Here is a 15,910-nt window from a genome sequence, read left to right on the forward strand (position 1 = left end):
CTCATGCCAAAAAATGCCAAAAGTGCCGGATCATTACCAGATGTGGTCCACTCCCATATATCAGCCCTGGAGCATTTTGGCCCATATGTTGAAGGTATGCATATCACTATCTTCACTGACTACATCAGTCTCAAATGTGTCGTCTAAACCCCACCCACTGGTCACTCCGCCTACAGGACGTTGACTTTAGGATAGTGATCAAACCTGGTACACGCATTAAAGAGCTGGATTTGCTGTTACCACCACTGATCTCTTACTAGAACATGCTGCCATTGGCAGTTTATACATTAGGCCCCGCCCCCTATTTTGATAGCTGATCGTCAATTGGATGGTCCATTCTCAGAACCACTGCTCATTTACAGTTTGTTATGTATGACTGTCTTCACTATTACAAAGACTTCTATAAAGTACCTTACTGGGCTATTACCCCCCCCCCCCCCCCACCCCCCACTGCAGGTCATCTCAGCAATTCTAAAACTTTCAGATTTGATGGTCCCTATTGTGCCTTTAGAAACCCTGGGAGTGTGTAGGCCCACTACCCCTCCCCCCAGTTGGTAATGCATACTTTATTGTATTCGTTGACTATTTGACTAAGTGGGGGGAAGCTACATCTCAAGTAGCAGCCAGTAACATAGTTACAAACCTTTTTAAAAGATAAATAAATGTTAAAAGATAAATAAATGGTGTGTGTGTGTGTGTGTGTGTGTGTGTGTGTGTGTGTGTGTGTGTGTGTGTGTATGTGTGTGTGTGTGTGTGTGACAGAAATATGGAGTGACACATTGTCTTTATTTGGACTTCTTTTATTGGTTGTCAGAGGTTTTCTTCAGTGCTGATTGGATGACATCATCAGCGAGTGATCTTGGAGGTGCTGGAGGAGGAGCTTGAAACGACCCTCCCATCAACCACCTCTTCCACCACTGTCACCACCCGCTTGGTAGTGGAGGAGGAGGAGGTGGTGCTGTGGACCAATCAGAGAGGAGGTCAGTGGCCTGTGGGGCTGTGATTGGCTGTGTGTGTGGGAGGGGCCTCACCTGATGGCCTCTCCATCCAGCAGCCTCCTGTACTCAGCGATCTCCATCTCCAGCCTGGTCTTAATGTCCAGGAGCATCTGGTACTCCTGCTGCTGACGCTCCAGGTCTGACCTGAGCTGTTGGAGCTGCTGCTCCAAGGAGGACACCTACACACACACACACACACACACACACACACACGCAGGTGAGTCACAGCCAACAGGCCCCACCCCCTCAACCCTCTAACTCACCTGTAGCTGGTATCCATTGAGCCTCATGGAGTAACGGTTCTGAGTCTCAGCCAAAGTCGCTTCTAGAGACGCTTTCTACACACACACACACACACAAATGTTAGAGCGACACGCTCATGTGACCAGGTGAGGGCAGGTCATGTGACTCACCATGCTGAGCTGTGATTGGAGCTCAATTTCTAATGCCTGCAGCGTCCGTTTGACCTCAGTGACCTCAGAGCGAGACGTCTGAAGAGTTTCAGTCTGAGTGATGACCTCCTTACTGAGAGCCTCAGACTACACACACACACACACACACACACACACTTAGGTGACATCTCACTGCAGGTGCAGGTGAACTAGTGGGTGTGTCCTAACCTTGGCAGTAAACCACGCCTCCAGCTCCTTCTGGTTCTTGGCGGTCACGCCCTCATAATATTCTCTGATCTCTGACATCACTCTGCTCAGGTCCTGCTGAGGGGCGTCGACCTCCACGTTCACCTGACCACTCATTTGACCCCGCACTGCCAGCAGCTCCTGGAGGGTATCATCATCATCATCATCATCATCATCATCATCATCATCTAATAAATACTTTATTAACCACTCCCCCATAATGTCATGACCATCACATGAAGGCCACGCCCCCTGTGTCTGTCACTAATCAGATGGGGACAGGTGGACACCATGTAACCTCACTAACACATCCACCTGTGTCAGAGGTAACGGACCAATGAGAACGCACCTCCTCATGGTTCTTCTTCAGGAACATCAGCTCCTCCTTCAGACCTTCAATCTGCATCTCCAGGTCACTGCGAGACAACGTCAGTTCATCCAGGACCCTCCTCAACCCCCCGATGTCTGATACAGACAGGTGAGGTACAGACAGGTGAGGTACAGACAGGTGAGGTACAGACAGGTGAGATACAGACAGGTGAGATACAGACAGGTGAGATACAGACAGGTGAGGTACAGACAGGTGAGATACAGACAGGTGAGATACAGACAGGTGAGATACAGACAGGTGAGGTACAGACAGGTGAGATACAGACAGGTGAGATACAGACAGGTGAGATACAGACAGGTGAGGTACAGACAGGTGAGGTACAGACAGGTGAGGTACAGACAGGTGAGGTACAGACAGGTGAGGTACAGACAGGTGAGGTACAGACAGGTGAGGTCATACTTGAGTCTAAAATCATCTGCTGCTAGTCGAGCGTTGTCAATGCTCAGATGAATGGATCCATTGATCTTGATGGAATCCTGGATCTGTGGATAGAACCATGGGGAGGAGTCAACACTATAGTGTAGTAGTGTGTTGTGTAGTGTTGTGTAGTAGTGTGTACCTTGTTCTGCAGGTCACTGATGGTGATGAAGAAGGTGCTCCAGTCTCTGCTGCTGGGGCCAACCCTGCTCTCCGTGAACTGGTGTATCTTGAGCTCCAGGTCAGCGTTGGCCGTCTCCAGGGCGCGTACCTTCAGCAGGTAGGAGGCCAGGCGGTCGTTCAGGTTTTGCATGGCGAACTTCTCGTTCCCGATCACGCTCTCATCACAGGAGGAGCCGTAGCTCATGTTGACGCGGCTGGACGAGTCTGAGGAGATACGCACGCCGGAGCCTGACGCTCCTCCGTACACGCTGCCCGACTTCATCAGCCGCCCACCACCTGCACTGGAGGACGAGGAGCGGTAGGAGGTCACGGAACGAGCGTAGGAGGTCATGGTGGAGCTCAGAAGGTTCCTAAGGAGACAGTGGAGAGCAACTGGGGCTGATTAGCTTTATAGGAGCTCAGAGCAGGTGAGAGGGCAGAGAGAGGGACACACCCTGGAACCAGCCCAACAGGACACACACACACACACTGTTTACATGATCTTTGAACACACACAGGTGTGGGCGGGGCCTCCTGTGACTCCTGAACTGGTGCTATACAAGAATGGAACCGTTACACACACACACACACGCAAATGCATGCACACATATGCACACGCACACAACGCTCGCACACACATGCACCCACAAATACACACACATGCACAACACACACACATACAAGCGCAAACATACAAATAAACAAATGCACACACACACACACAAACATACACGTTTGATAGGAATATGAAACAGACTGTCAGAGACAGAAAGATGTTAAACATGTGTCTTTATGTCTGAGGAACAGATCTAGTGTGTGTATGTTTATGACACTAACACACTGTCAGCTACTGAAGGAACAGGAGTGTTTAAATGGTTGTTCTGCTATAAAATATTGTTTCTGTTCATTAATGTGAAACAGAATCACTGTAGACATGGTGGACGTTACGTGAGTTTAAGCCACGTTGTCTGGAGTTAAAACTAGCTAACTGATGTTGCTATGGCAACCATAATCTGTCTTGAAAACAACCATGGATCCACATTAGTTGAACGAAAGTTACGACTGTAACTAAGGTTCTATGAATCCTGGATGACCGCCAGAGGTGGTGCTTTAAGCACTGGATGATCAACAAAGTCACGTGTGACCCCTCCGATGTATTACATAAGTCTATATCACTACCTCACACCCGAGGCTCAGTCCCTAGATACCTTCTCACAAGCACATTGATTCCAATTGACCAAGTTCTCTGGCAGTCATCCAGGATTCATAGAACCTTAGTTACAGTCGTAACTTTCGTTCTAATTCATCCCTCTTGACCGCCAGAGGAGGTGCTTTAAGCACTGGATGATGAATATCAGCATAGTCACGAGGAATCCAACCAGAGAAACCTCATACCATATTGTGCTGTAGATGGGTACTGCCCCAGAACGCCTTCCAGTGGCCCCTCGTGGAATGACACCTCACACCTGGGGGCAGTGGCAGCCCCCCAGACACAGATGCTCAGAAGCAGTCCATGCGTCAAAATGGGCCAGCTGCACCTGCTGAACCTGCCCCGCTGCTGAGGACACTTTAGAAACAAAAGACGTAATAGGCCAAAGAGACACACCAGATCAGTCTGGGTGCCAACGGCAACAGGACTCCTAGACAGACAAAGCGTGAAGCTTGCTTACCCACTAAGCTGATGCCATGGCTAGAAGAAATGCCGTCTTCATGGAGAGCCACTTGAAGTCAATCTGTGTAAGGGGCTCAAAGGGAGGTAACCTTAGTGCCTCAAGTACGATGGATAAGTCACAAGTGGGGCCATCCGTCGGCTTGGTGGTCATACACAGCGAGCCCCTCTCAGGAACAGCAACACTTCGCAGTTGCGGCCAATAGTCACCCCATCCAGCTTTGCATGCCAGCAGGAGATGGCATGCAACCTTTTGGGTAGATGATGAACGTCCTTGGCAAAGTAAGCTATGTACTGGAGGACCTTTAAAAACATATTCAAACCCCTGAGATCCACTGGATCCACCAGGGGGTACAAGGGAACTATTACGCCTTTGTCCAGCGAAGTGTGAATTTTCCAAATCAGGGCCCATGCTCTGTTCGGGTCCCGGATCACAGTCTCCTTGACCTGACCCAAAATGGGAGGCCGTCAAGTGAAGCAGTCAGACCAAGCAACATATGTGACAGGGAATTCCCTATGCGCCCCCATGTCATACGACTTGCGGCACTGCGGTCGAGGGCAACGGGCGTTAGGCCGCAGCGTCAGGCGTGCTAGGGCCGTACAAATTGCTGTGGTGATAAGCTTATATACCCTATGCTTGAGAGCTAGTTGAAGCTAAAGACCCAGGTTCTGAGATCCGAGCACTCAAAATCATGCTGGAACTGGGTGTCAGAGGCCACCAAAGACATAACGTTTTCAGGGGCCCTGTCATGATCCTGACCAACTGCCGCAGCCTGGTCAGCTGCGGAAGAGTCCGAATAAGAGCCCTCATTTGGGCCATTTTGTTAGTTAATGTGTCCACCTTGGTAGACACTTTCTCAGGTCCACTCTTCCTGGTTTTCTTACGTGGCCCGCCTTCATTAGCTGGGCGCTTATGCTCTGCCGGATCGCCAGCCGGTGATAAACTCGGGGGGCCTATCGGACGTCCATCTCGAGGGCTTGACAGCAGCCAAACGGGCCACATGCACCGAACGGGGGAGAGTGGCACAATTGGGGCATGCACCATCAGAGAGGGCTTCCCGTAGATGGTCTCCCCCCAGGCATGAAGGGAACATGGTCATGGCCATTGTCAGGCACCAGCTGAGCTATAAAACATCAGCAACACAAAGTCTCAAGTATCATCATTTCTGATAGTAGCATGGGTCAGAAGAAAACACCACTAGTGACCTTCTAATAATAACAAACTGACCAAATACCAAACAATTGGTGAGTACGTCTGAAACACACTGAAATGTAACAAGTCAAATGTTATGTTTTCTCTTTCCATTGGTTTGAGTTCATTCCTCCACATTTGTGTTTCCTATAATGTTAAATGTAAAAATGTCTTTTAGATAATTGAATGTGAGTTTGAGAGACATTGAGAAACAAAAAGCGCTTTTTTAATTTCTTAAAGGGCAAAAATCTCACTTATTTTAATTTTTTTTTACAACATAATAATAATAATAATAATAATACATTTTATTTGTGGGCGCCAAAAAACCCAAGGACACCTGACAAGCAGAGTTAAAATAGCAACAATAAAAACAGAATTTCAAAGCAGTAAATATAAAACATAAAAATTAGAGATTTAAAATATAATATTTTTATTAAAAACCAAATATAAAGAAGTTTTTCAGTGTGGTGGATGGAAATCAGAGTGAGTATAAGGACAAGGTTTGATCATTGGGTGATAAGATGGAATATTTGGTCATTGATCAAACCATTCAATGTTTCAGCAATAAACACATAGATCTGAGTCATGAAAAAACTAAAAGTCTGTTTGTTATATTAATGATCATTTATGAGTAAAATTGATTGTTCTATCTATCTATCTATCTATCTATAGTATCTGTCTGTCTATCTATCTATCTAAATATGTATAACTACATCTATATATCTATATAGACAGTATATCTATAGATATATTTCTATTTATTTATAGCTATATCTATGGTTGTAGATTCTTTGTGATGCTTCAGGCTGTGACCTCACACCTGTGGGTGTGGCCTGTGGTTAGAGGTGTTTCTGAGAGCAGGCAGCTGATTGGCTGAGAGCGTCAGGTGCCCCACCCTGTCCTCTGCTCTACATAACTGTGTTCCACACCTTTCATCATCAGTCAGCACGGACACACATATACCTCCATCTATGCTGTGGGACCGGTTTATACACACACACACACACACACACACACACACACACACACACACACACACACACACACACACATACACACTGACCATACACGCACACACACACTGACCACACACACACACACACACTGACCACACACACACACACACACACTGACCACACACACACACACACGCACACATACACACACACACTGACCACACACACACACTGACCACACACACACACACACACACACACACACACACTGACCACACACACACACTGACCACACACACACACACACACTGACCACACACACACACACACACACTGACCACACACGCACACACACACACTGACCACACACACACACACACACACTGACCACACACACACACACACACACACACACACACACTGACCACACACACACACACACACTGACCACACAAACACACACACGCACACACACACATACACACACACACTGACCACACACACACACACACACACTGACCACACACACACACACACACTGACCACACACGCACACACACACTGACCACACACACACACACACACACACACACACACACACACACACACACACACACACACACACACTAACCACACATACACACTGACCACACAAACACGCACACACACACATACACACACACACTGACCACACACACACACACACACACACTGACCACACACACACACACTGACCACACACGCGCACACACACACACTGACCACACACACACACACACACACACACACACACGCACACACACACACACACACACACACACACACACACACACAGACCACACACACACACACACACTGACCACACACACACACACTGACCACACACACACACACTGACCACACACACACACACACACACACTGACCACACACACACACACACACACACACTGACCACACACGCACACACACACACTGACCACACAAACACACACACGCACACACACACATACACACACACACTGACCACACACATACACACTGACCACACACACACACGCACACACACACACACACACACTGACCACACACACACACACACACACACACACACACACACACATACACACTGACCACACACACACATACACACGCACACACACACACACACACACACACACACACACACACACACACACAAACACACACGCACACACAGACACACACACACATACACACTGACCACACACACACACACACACACTGATGATTATAATAATAATAATAAACATTCCTGGATAACAGTGGATATTATTCAGATGAATAAATAAATGTGGTTATTACAGATTCATAGAACAATGAACCCCACTCTCTGGGACCTTTATTTTGGAGGATCCCCACTCTCTGGGACCTTTATTTTGGAGGATCCTCACTCTCTGGGACCTTTATTTTGGAGGATCCTCACTCTCTGGGACCTTTATTTTGGAGGATCCTCACTCTCTGGGACCTTTATTTTGGAGGATCCCCACTCTCTGGGACCTTTATTTTGGAGGATCCCCACTCTCTGGGACCTTGCACAGGTTGAGAACCACTGCTGTAGGCCACTAGAGGGCAGAGCAGTGAGAGGAGTGTTTGTTTACACATCCAGAACATGTTTATCACATGTTCAACACACTTCTATTTATTTAGTCAAATTTTCAAACAGAAAGCGTCCTGATAGTAGAATGTAAATGAAAAACGTGGCGTGCTAGCGTACGAGCTAGCATGTGTGCTAGCGTGCGTACTACAGGCTGAACAGCGGTGACGTACCTGCCGCTGCAGCTCACAGATCTGGCTCCTGTAGCATCAGGCTGACCTTTGAGCTGCAGGTACTTCCTGATGTTCAGCTCCAACTCATCGTTCTTCTCCTGCAGAAGTCTCACGTCCTGCAGGTAGGACGCCAGCCGCTCGTTCAGCTTCTGCAGGTTCTCCTTCCCGCCGTAGGAGACGTCGGCACTGGCGGGAGCACCGAAGGCCTTGGAGATCCGGACCCCAGAACCTCCTGCTCCCCCACACACACTGCCTGAGCCCAGGAGGCGCACAGATGAGGAGGAGGACAGGAAAGGACCTCTGATGGACAAGGAGCTCATGGCTGCTCATAGACGAGACTGGAAGTGGAAACTAGAGAAGGGTGTTTCTGCGTCCCCCTGTACTCACAGAGTAAACAACCCCAAGAACAACACAGAGCATAAACACACAACTCTACAACTACACAAACACACCTACACTAGTAAAACATTCTACACTTCACTTTAGCTCAAAGTGACTCGATTCTCTCAAATCTCACTGATCATATGCTGTGATAACCCAGCTAACATGCTAACCTATTTACATGCTAACCCAGCTAACATGCAAACTCAGCCAACATGCTAACCTATTTGACATGCTAACTTATCTAGCATGCCAACTCAGCTAAAATGCTAACCCAGCCAACATGCTAACACATCTAATATGCTAACCCAGTTAACATGCTAACTCATTTTACATGCTAACCCAGCTAACACTTTTTGAAAAAATGCACATGTGCAACACTCTACCTGATCCCAAGTGGGAACGCCTATTAAACGTGTACGAGAGAGCGTGCACGAGCCCGGTGCGTGACTTGTGCTAGGGCTCGCATTGCTAATCATAGCTTACATTAGGCTAAACTTCTCTGCTAATAACTACTAGGTGGATTATTTTCAAATCTGAATCAAAAGCGTACCACTGCGATCCTCTTCTGAGTCCGTTTCCAGTTAGTGATTCGCCCTCTTTTAAACACGTGTGCCTGCGTAGCAAGCGAAAACTAGCTAAGGGCTCGCACGTACAAACATTTCAGTATCATCTAACCACATGCTAACCCAGCCAACATGCTAACACATCAGGTGTTTATTTATTTATCTTTTTTCTTCCTGCATGAGAAGGATAGAGAGGAAAAGAAGATTTTAAATCATCAACATGTTAAAGGAGGAGGACATAGACATTAGGAGTGAGTCAGTGGAGGAATCTCCATCTGGGTCACCTCTCCTTTGGCCTCTGCGCTCTCATTTGAAGAACAACAGTAAACCAAAGTGCAAACAAACAATATAATAATAAAAAAATTCAAATCTAAACAGGGCTGTGAAAAAAAATATTGGTATCTGACTTTGTTACTTTTTAAGAAAATTATTGTTTTTCCTCCAATAAAAGCAGCTTCTTCTAAGATGTGCTGAGCTAAGCTCGTCTACACATTAAATTAAGCTTTTTAAAAAATATATGTATTGAAAAAACTTTATTTAAGTATTTATTTAAGTTCCAATCTATTGATCAGTGAAACTGTAATACAGATTAGATCAGATTAATTGTTTATTAAAATCTTTTCTCAACAAAATTAGACAAAAACCACATTAAACAGGAAGTGTGTGTGTGTGTGTGTGTGTGTGTGCATCTGTTTTCATTTCTGATCATTTTGGTATAAATGACCTTATAATTCAATATAATTTTTTTTTTACTATCGTTTAAACCCAGTAAAACTAAAGGACACATTCTCAACACAGATGTTTACTTAATAATGTTGTTTAGCTAACGGCTAGTTGTTAGAGAAAGGCTGATGAAGATCAGAACCCAACATGTTTATCTTCTACAGTGGTTGCTGTTACCATGGAAACCTCATCACTGTGTTTAAACCTAGAGTCATGGTGGACTGTGACTTTCATATGTTTGCATTTAGATCTAAACCTTTGCTGTTTGTTTACACTGTTTATTAAATATGTTTGAAGCCTCACTCATTCATCTGAGTTATGTAATATTTATATGTGACACGTGTATATTCATATTATTATAAATATTTATATATTTAACTCACAGGGAATCACACCAACACATGGTTCTGTTAGGGACCAGGTTTATTTATTACATCTCAGAGTACTTTGAGATGTTGGTCCATGGTCTCACATGACCTCCGTGGTGATAACTCCGCCCTCGCTGATCTCCTTGGTGACGATGACGATCTTCTTGGTGGTGGTGGTTGACGATGAGCTGTGGAAGGAGCCGAGGTGTTAGTGTTGGAGAAACATCTGCAGAAGAACATGATGGACATGTGTCACCTGATGGCCTCTCCATCCAGCAGCCTCCTGTACTCAGCGATCTCCATCTCCAGCCTGGTCTTCATGTCCAGGAGGACCTGGTACTCCTGCTGCTGACGCTCCAGGTCTGCTCTGAGCTGCTGGAGCTGCTGCTCCAAGGAGGACACCTGCCGCTGGAACCCGGCCAGCATGGAGGAGTACCGGCCGTTGGTCTCAGCCAGCGTTCCCTCCAGAGACGCTTTCTACAGAGGCATTAGCATTAGCGTTAGCGTTAGAGTTAAAGTAAGCATTAGCGTTAGAGTTAGCATTAGAGTTAGAGTTAGCATTAGCATTAGAGTTAGAGTAAGCATTAGAGTTAGCATTAGCATTAGAGTTAGAGTAAGCACCAGAGTTAGCATTAGCGTTAGAGTTAGAGTTAGCATTAGAGTTAGAGTAAGCATTAGAATTAGCGTTAGCGTTAGAGTTAAAGTAAGCATTAGAGTTAGCATTAGAGTTAGAGTTAGCATTAGCATTAGAGTAAGAGTAAGCATTAGAGTTAGAGTTAGCATTAGAGTAAGAGTAAGCATTAGAGTTAGCATTAGCATTAGAGTTAGAGTAAGCATTAGAGTTAGCATTAGCGTTGGAGTTAGAGTTAGCATTAGAGTTAGGTAAGCATTAGAGTTAGCATTAGCGTTAGAGTAAGCATTAGCATTTGAGTTAGCGTTAAAGTTAGAGTAAGCATTAGCGTTAGAGTTAGCGTTAAATTTAAAGTAAGCATTAGAGTTAGCATTAGCATTAGAGTTAGAGCAAGCATTAGAGTTAGCATTAGCATTAGAGTAAGCATTAGCGTTAGAGTTAGCGTTAAAGTTAGAGTAAGCATTAGCGTTAGAGTTAGCGTTAAAGTTAGAGTAAGCATTAGCGTTAGAGTTAGCGTTAAAGTTAGAGTAAGCATTAGCGTTAGAGTTAGCGTTAAAGTTAGAGTAAGCATTAGAGTTAGCATTAGAGTTAGAGTTAGCATTAGCATTTGAGTTCACATTAGAGTTAGAGTAAGCATTAGCGTTAGAGTTAGCGTTAAAGTTAGAGTAAGCATTAGCGTTAGAGTTAGCATTAAAGTTAAAGTAAGCATTAGAGTTAGCATTAGAGTTAGCATTAGCATTAGAGTTAGAGCAAGCATTAGAGTTAGCATTAGCATTAGCATTAGCATTAGAGTAAGCATTAGCGTTTGAGTTAGCGTTAAAGTTAGAGTAAGCATTAGCGTTAGAGTTAGCGTTAAAGTTAGAGTAAGCATTAGAGTTAGCATTAGAGTTAGAGTTAGCATTAGCGTTTGAGTTCACATTAGAGTTAGAGTAAGCATTAGCGTTAAAGTTAGAGTAAGCATTAGCGTTAGAGTTAGCATTAAAGTTAAAGTAAGCATTAGAGTTAGCATCAGCATTAGAGTTAGCATTAGCGTTTGAGTTCACATTAGAGCTAGAGTAAGCATTAGCGTTAGAGTTAGCGTTAAAGTTAGAGTAAGCATTAGCGTTAGAGTTAGCGTTAAAGTTAGAGTAAGCATTAGCGTTAGAGTTAGCATTAAAGTTAGAGTAAGCATTAGAGTTAGCATTAGCATTAGAGTTAGCATTAGCGTTTGAGTTCACATTAGAGTTAGAGTAAGCATTAGCATTAGAGTTAGCATTAGCATTAGAATTAGAGCAAGCATTAGAGTTAGCATTAGCATTAGCGTTAGAGTTAGCATTAGAGTTAGAGTAAGCATTAGAGTTAGAGTAAGCATTAGCTTTAGAGTAAGCATTAGCGTTAGAGTTAGCGTTAAAGTTAGAGTAAGCATTAGAGTTAGCATTAGAGTTAGAGTTAGAGTTAGCATTAGAGTTAGCATTAGTGTTAGAGTTAGCATTAAAGTTAGCATTAGCGTTAGAGTTAGCATTAGCGTTTGAGTTCACATTAGAGTTAGAGTAAGCATTAGAGTTAGCTTTAGAGTTAGCATTAGCGTTAGAGTTAACATTAGCATTAGCGCAGAGGGGGAGGGGGGAGGATACTCACCATGCTGAGCTGTGATTGGAGCTCGATCTCCAGACTCTGCAGCGAGCGTTTGACCTCAGTGACCTCAGAGCGAGACGTCTGTAGACTCTCTGTGCTCACCATCACCTCCTTACTGACCTCCTCCGACTGTAGGAGAAACCACAGACACACACTGTAGGAGAAACCACAGACACACTACTGACACACACTGTAGGAGAAACCACAGACACACTACTGACACACACTGTAGGAGAAACCACAGACACACTACTGACACACACTGTAGGAGAAACCACAGACACACTACTGACACACACTGTAGGAGAAACCACAGACACACTACTGACACACACTGTAGGAGAAGCCACAGACACACTACTGACACACACTGTAGGAGAAACCACAGACACACTACTGACACACACTGTAGGAGAAACCACAGACACACTACTGACACACACTGTAGGAGAAACCACAGACACACTACTGACACACACTGTAGGAGAAACCACAGACACACTACTGACACACACTGTAGGAGAAGCCACAGACACACTACTGACACACACTGAGATCAGGTTCTTACCTTGGCCTGGAACCAGTTCTCCAGCTCTTTGCGGTTCTTGGCGGCCACGCCCTCGTAGTGCTCTCTGATGTCGGCCATGACCAGCGACAGGTCCTGCTGAGGTTTGGCGTCCACCTCCACGTTGACCTGTCCGCTCATGTTCTGTCTGATGGCCAGGAGGTCCTGGAGGAGTCACGGGGTTCAGTTCATACCCTGGTCAGGATCTGAAGGTCAGCTCTCACCTCCTCATGGTTCATCTTCAGCTGGATAAGCTCCTCCCTCAATGCCTCCACCTGCATCTCCAGGTCGGACCGGCTCAGGGTAAGCTCGTCCAGGACCCGCTTCAGCCCGGCGATGTCCGCCTCCACGCTCTGACGCATGGTCAGCTCATTCTCGTACCTGGAACAAGAGGTGGGTCACCGACCAATCATAGCCTTTCTCACAGAGCTAAGGTGTCAGAGTGTGACCTGAGGAGGGTGTGGCCATGCCCTGAACCAACAATGGATCCTATTGTCATCACCATGAGAACAACCATCAGAGCAAGGCTTGAGTTTCACATGTTTGAGTTACTCAACGTGTTTCTGGTGACAAAGATTAACTCGTTAGCGTAGCTCCAGTTTAAACTAGAAATTCTAACGACTAACGTTTGCTCTGCTTTGGTTGACTCACACATTCCTTTAATTTTATCAGTGAAGTGTGTGTGTGTGTGTGTGTGTGCGTGTGTGTGTGTGTGTGTGTGTGTGTGTGTGTGTGTGTGTGTGTTGGACTCACTTCACCCTAAAGTCATCAGCAGCCAGTTTGGCGTTGTCAATGGCGAGGTAGAGACCCCCGTTAGAGAGGGTGGCACTGAGGATCTGTGGGATGAGTCAGAGTCAGAGGCTGACAGAGCAGAGCGAGAACTCCACATGTAGAGACAGAGACAGAGAGAAGCGTGTGCTAACCTGAGCCTGCAGGTCAACGATCACCCCCATGAAGGCGGTGCAGTCGTGGCCCTCAGGCTTGGTCTTCTTATTCAAGAACTGGAGGATCTTCTGCTCCAGGTCTCCGTTGGCCGCCTCCAGCCTTCGGACCTTCTCCAAGTACGAGGCCAGGCGGTCGTTCAGGTTCTGCATGGCCATCTTCTTGTTGTCGGTGATGTCGACCGCGTCTGCTAGGTCGAAGCCTGCGGAGGCCCCCCCGGCAGCGCTGTAGCTGCGAGGGGCGCTGGCGCTAGAGATCAGGACGCCTTTGCCTCCAGCGCCGCCGTAGACGCTGGGGGACCTCATGGAGCTGACGCGGCTGGAGAAGGAGCGCTGGTAGGTGGTCATGGTGCTGTGTGCTGGAGATAGAGACGAGTGCAGGGACGGATGGACCGCGCCGCTTTTATGGTGTGGAGGGGGAGGGCCTCCTACCTGAGGGCCAACGGGCGGCCCCCCACAGGAATTTACTGCAGATCTTATCAGCTCACACTCACAAACAGACCCCAGACCACATTCCTGTCCAAACACACACACACACCCCTCCCCCCCACCCACACACCCACACAGAGTTTGTTTACTGAAACACAGGAGGAGGAAAAACTGGTTCATTCAGTGACACAGAGGAGCAGCACGACCACACACTGCTACTAACATATGAACACATGAACATATGAACATATACACATATGAACACATGAACATATAAACATATACACATGAATACATGAAAATATAAACATATAAACATGTGAACATATAAATATATGAACACATGAATACATGAAAATATAAACATATAAACACATGAACATATGAACATATACACATGAATACATGAAAATATAAACATATAAACATGTGAACATATAAATATATGAACACATGAACACGTGAACACATGAACATATAAACATATACACATGAATACATGAACATATAAACATATAAACATGTGAACATATAAACATATACACATGAATACATGAAAATATAAACATATGAACACATGAACATATGAACATATACACATGAATACATGAAAATATAAACATATAAACATGTGAACATATAAATATATGAACACATGAACACGTGAACACATGAACATATAAACATATACACATGAATACATGAACATATAAACATATAAACATGTGAACATATAAATATATGAACACATGAATACATGAAAATATAAACATATAAACACATGAACAATTACAAAATAACAATGAGAAATGTTTAGTGTACTTTTTTTGCTTGGTTGCATTTTTATCTACTTAAAATTTTTCACATTTCAGTTGTGTTTGTTTTTCTAGCATTTACTGTATATTGTGTGTAAAGTGTGCATTTAGTTTAGATAGTTATGTTATTCATTTTATATGTTAATTATTTAATAAAGTATTTCTTTACTGATCCAACGTCCTGGACTTCATTCATCATCATTCTGGGGCTGGGAGACCCCTTAGTCCTTCTGGCCTAGGCTGACTCCTCCCACCACAGTCACAACCTGTTCCAGTCTCTCCTCTAGAAGGAGGTTTAGGTCCATCAGGACCAGAACCTCCAGACATGACGATGTCACCCACTGAACCCTCCCACCATCACCACCACCATGAAGACAGTACCTACTGCACTGTATATATGTTTACATATTTATATTTATTTATTTATATCTTTGGAAAAAATAAAAGTAAAAAGAAGTTGAAGTTTTTCCTTTATCTTGATCCTTTATTTATTCTTTATACATTATTATTATTATTATTATTATTATTATTATTATTATTATTATTATTAGGTTCCGATGTCCCAGAATGGGACAGAGGAACCTATTGTTTTCGCTTTTATTTCCTATTATTATTATTATTATACCCCGCCCGCCTTTGATCGCTA

The 15,910-nt window shown here is 45.0% G+C and overlaps 2 protein-coding genes across 3 annotated transcripts; both read right to left on the reverse strand.

The window, feature by feature from the left end:
* Positions 1–784: 784 nt before the first annotated feature.
* Positions 785–14,562, reverse strand: LOC114469054 (keratin, type I cytoskeletal 13-like). Of its 2 annotated transcripts, XM_028456301.1 has the most exons (8): positions 14,003–14,562; positions 13,833–13,915; positions 13,304–13,460; positions 13,083–13,244; positions 12,518–12,643; positions 10,526–10,746; positions 10,303–10,308; positions 785–958 (listed from the first exon to the last, which is right to left on the reverse strand). In XM_028456301.1, exons 1-8 carry the CDS (start codon positions 14,366–14,368, stop codon positions 847–849), a joined length of 1,233 nt encoding a protein of 410 aa, XP_028312102.1. In that variant the 5' UTR covers positions 14,369–14,562; the 3' UTR covers positions 785–846. The 2 variants fall into 2 exon arrangements, with proteins under 2 accessions (XP_028312102.1, XP_028312103.1); XM_028456302.1 differs by lacking the exons at positions 785–958; positions 10,303–10,308 and adding an exon at positions 10,331–10,457 and having other exon boundaries at positions 14,003–14,561.
* On the reverse strand, positions 1,028–3,024 carry LOC114469065 (keratin, type I cytoskeletal 13-like). The gene is made up of 7 exons (XM_028456319.1): positions 2,587–3,024; positions 2,421–2,509; positions 1,986–2,136; positions 1,619–1,777; positions 1,412–1,537; positions 1,262–1,336; positions 1,028–1,177 (listed from the first exon to the last, which is right to left on the reverse strand). The coding sequence occupies exons 1-7, from the start codon at positions 2,956–2,958 to the stop codon at positions 1,028–1,030; spliced, it is 1,122 nt and encodes a 373-aa protein (XP_028312120.1). The 5' UTR covers positions 2,959–3,024.
* Positions 14,563–15,910: the final 1,348 nt, after the last annotated feature.

This window comes from Gouania willdenowi, chromosome 8 (genome assembly GCF_900634775.1).
Source record: "Gouania willdenowi chromosome 8, fGouWil2.1, whole genome shotgun sequence".
Lineage (NCBI taxonomy): Eukaryota > Metazoa > Chordata > Actinopteri > Blenniiformes > Gobiesocidae > Gouania > Gouania willdenowi.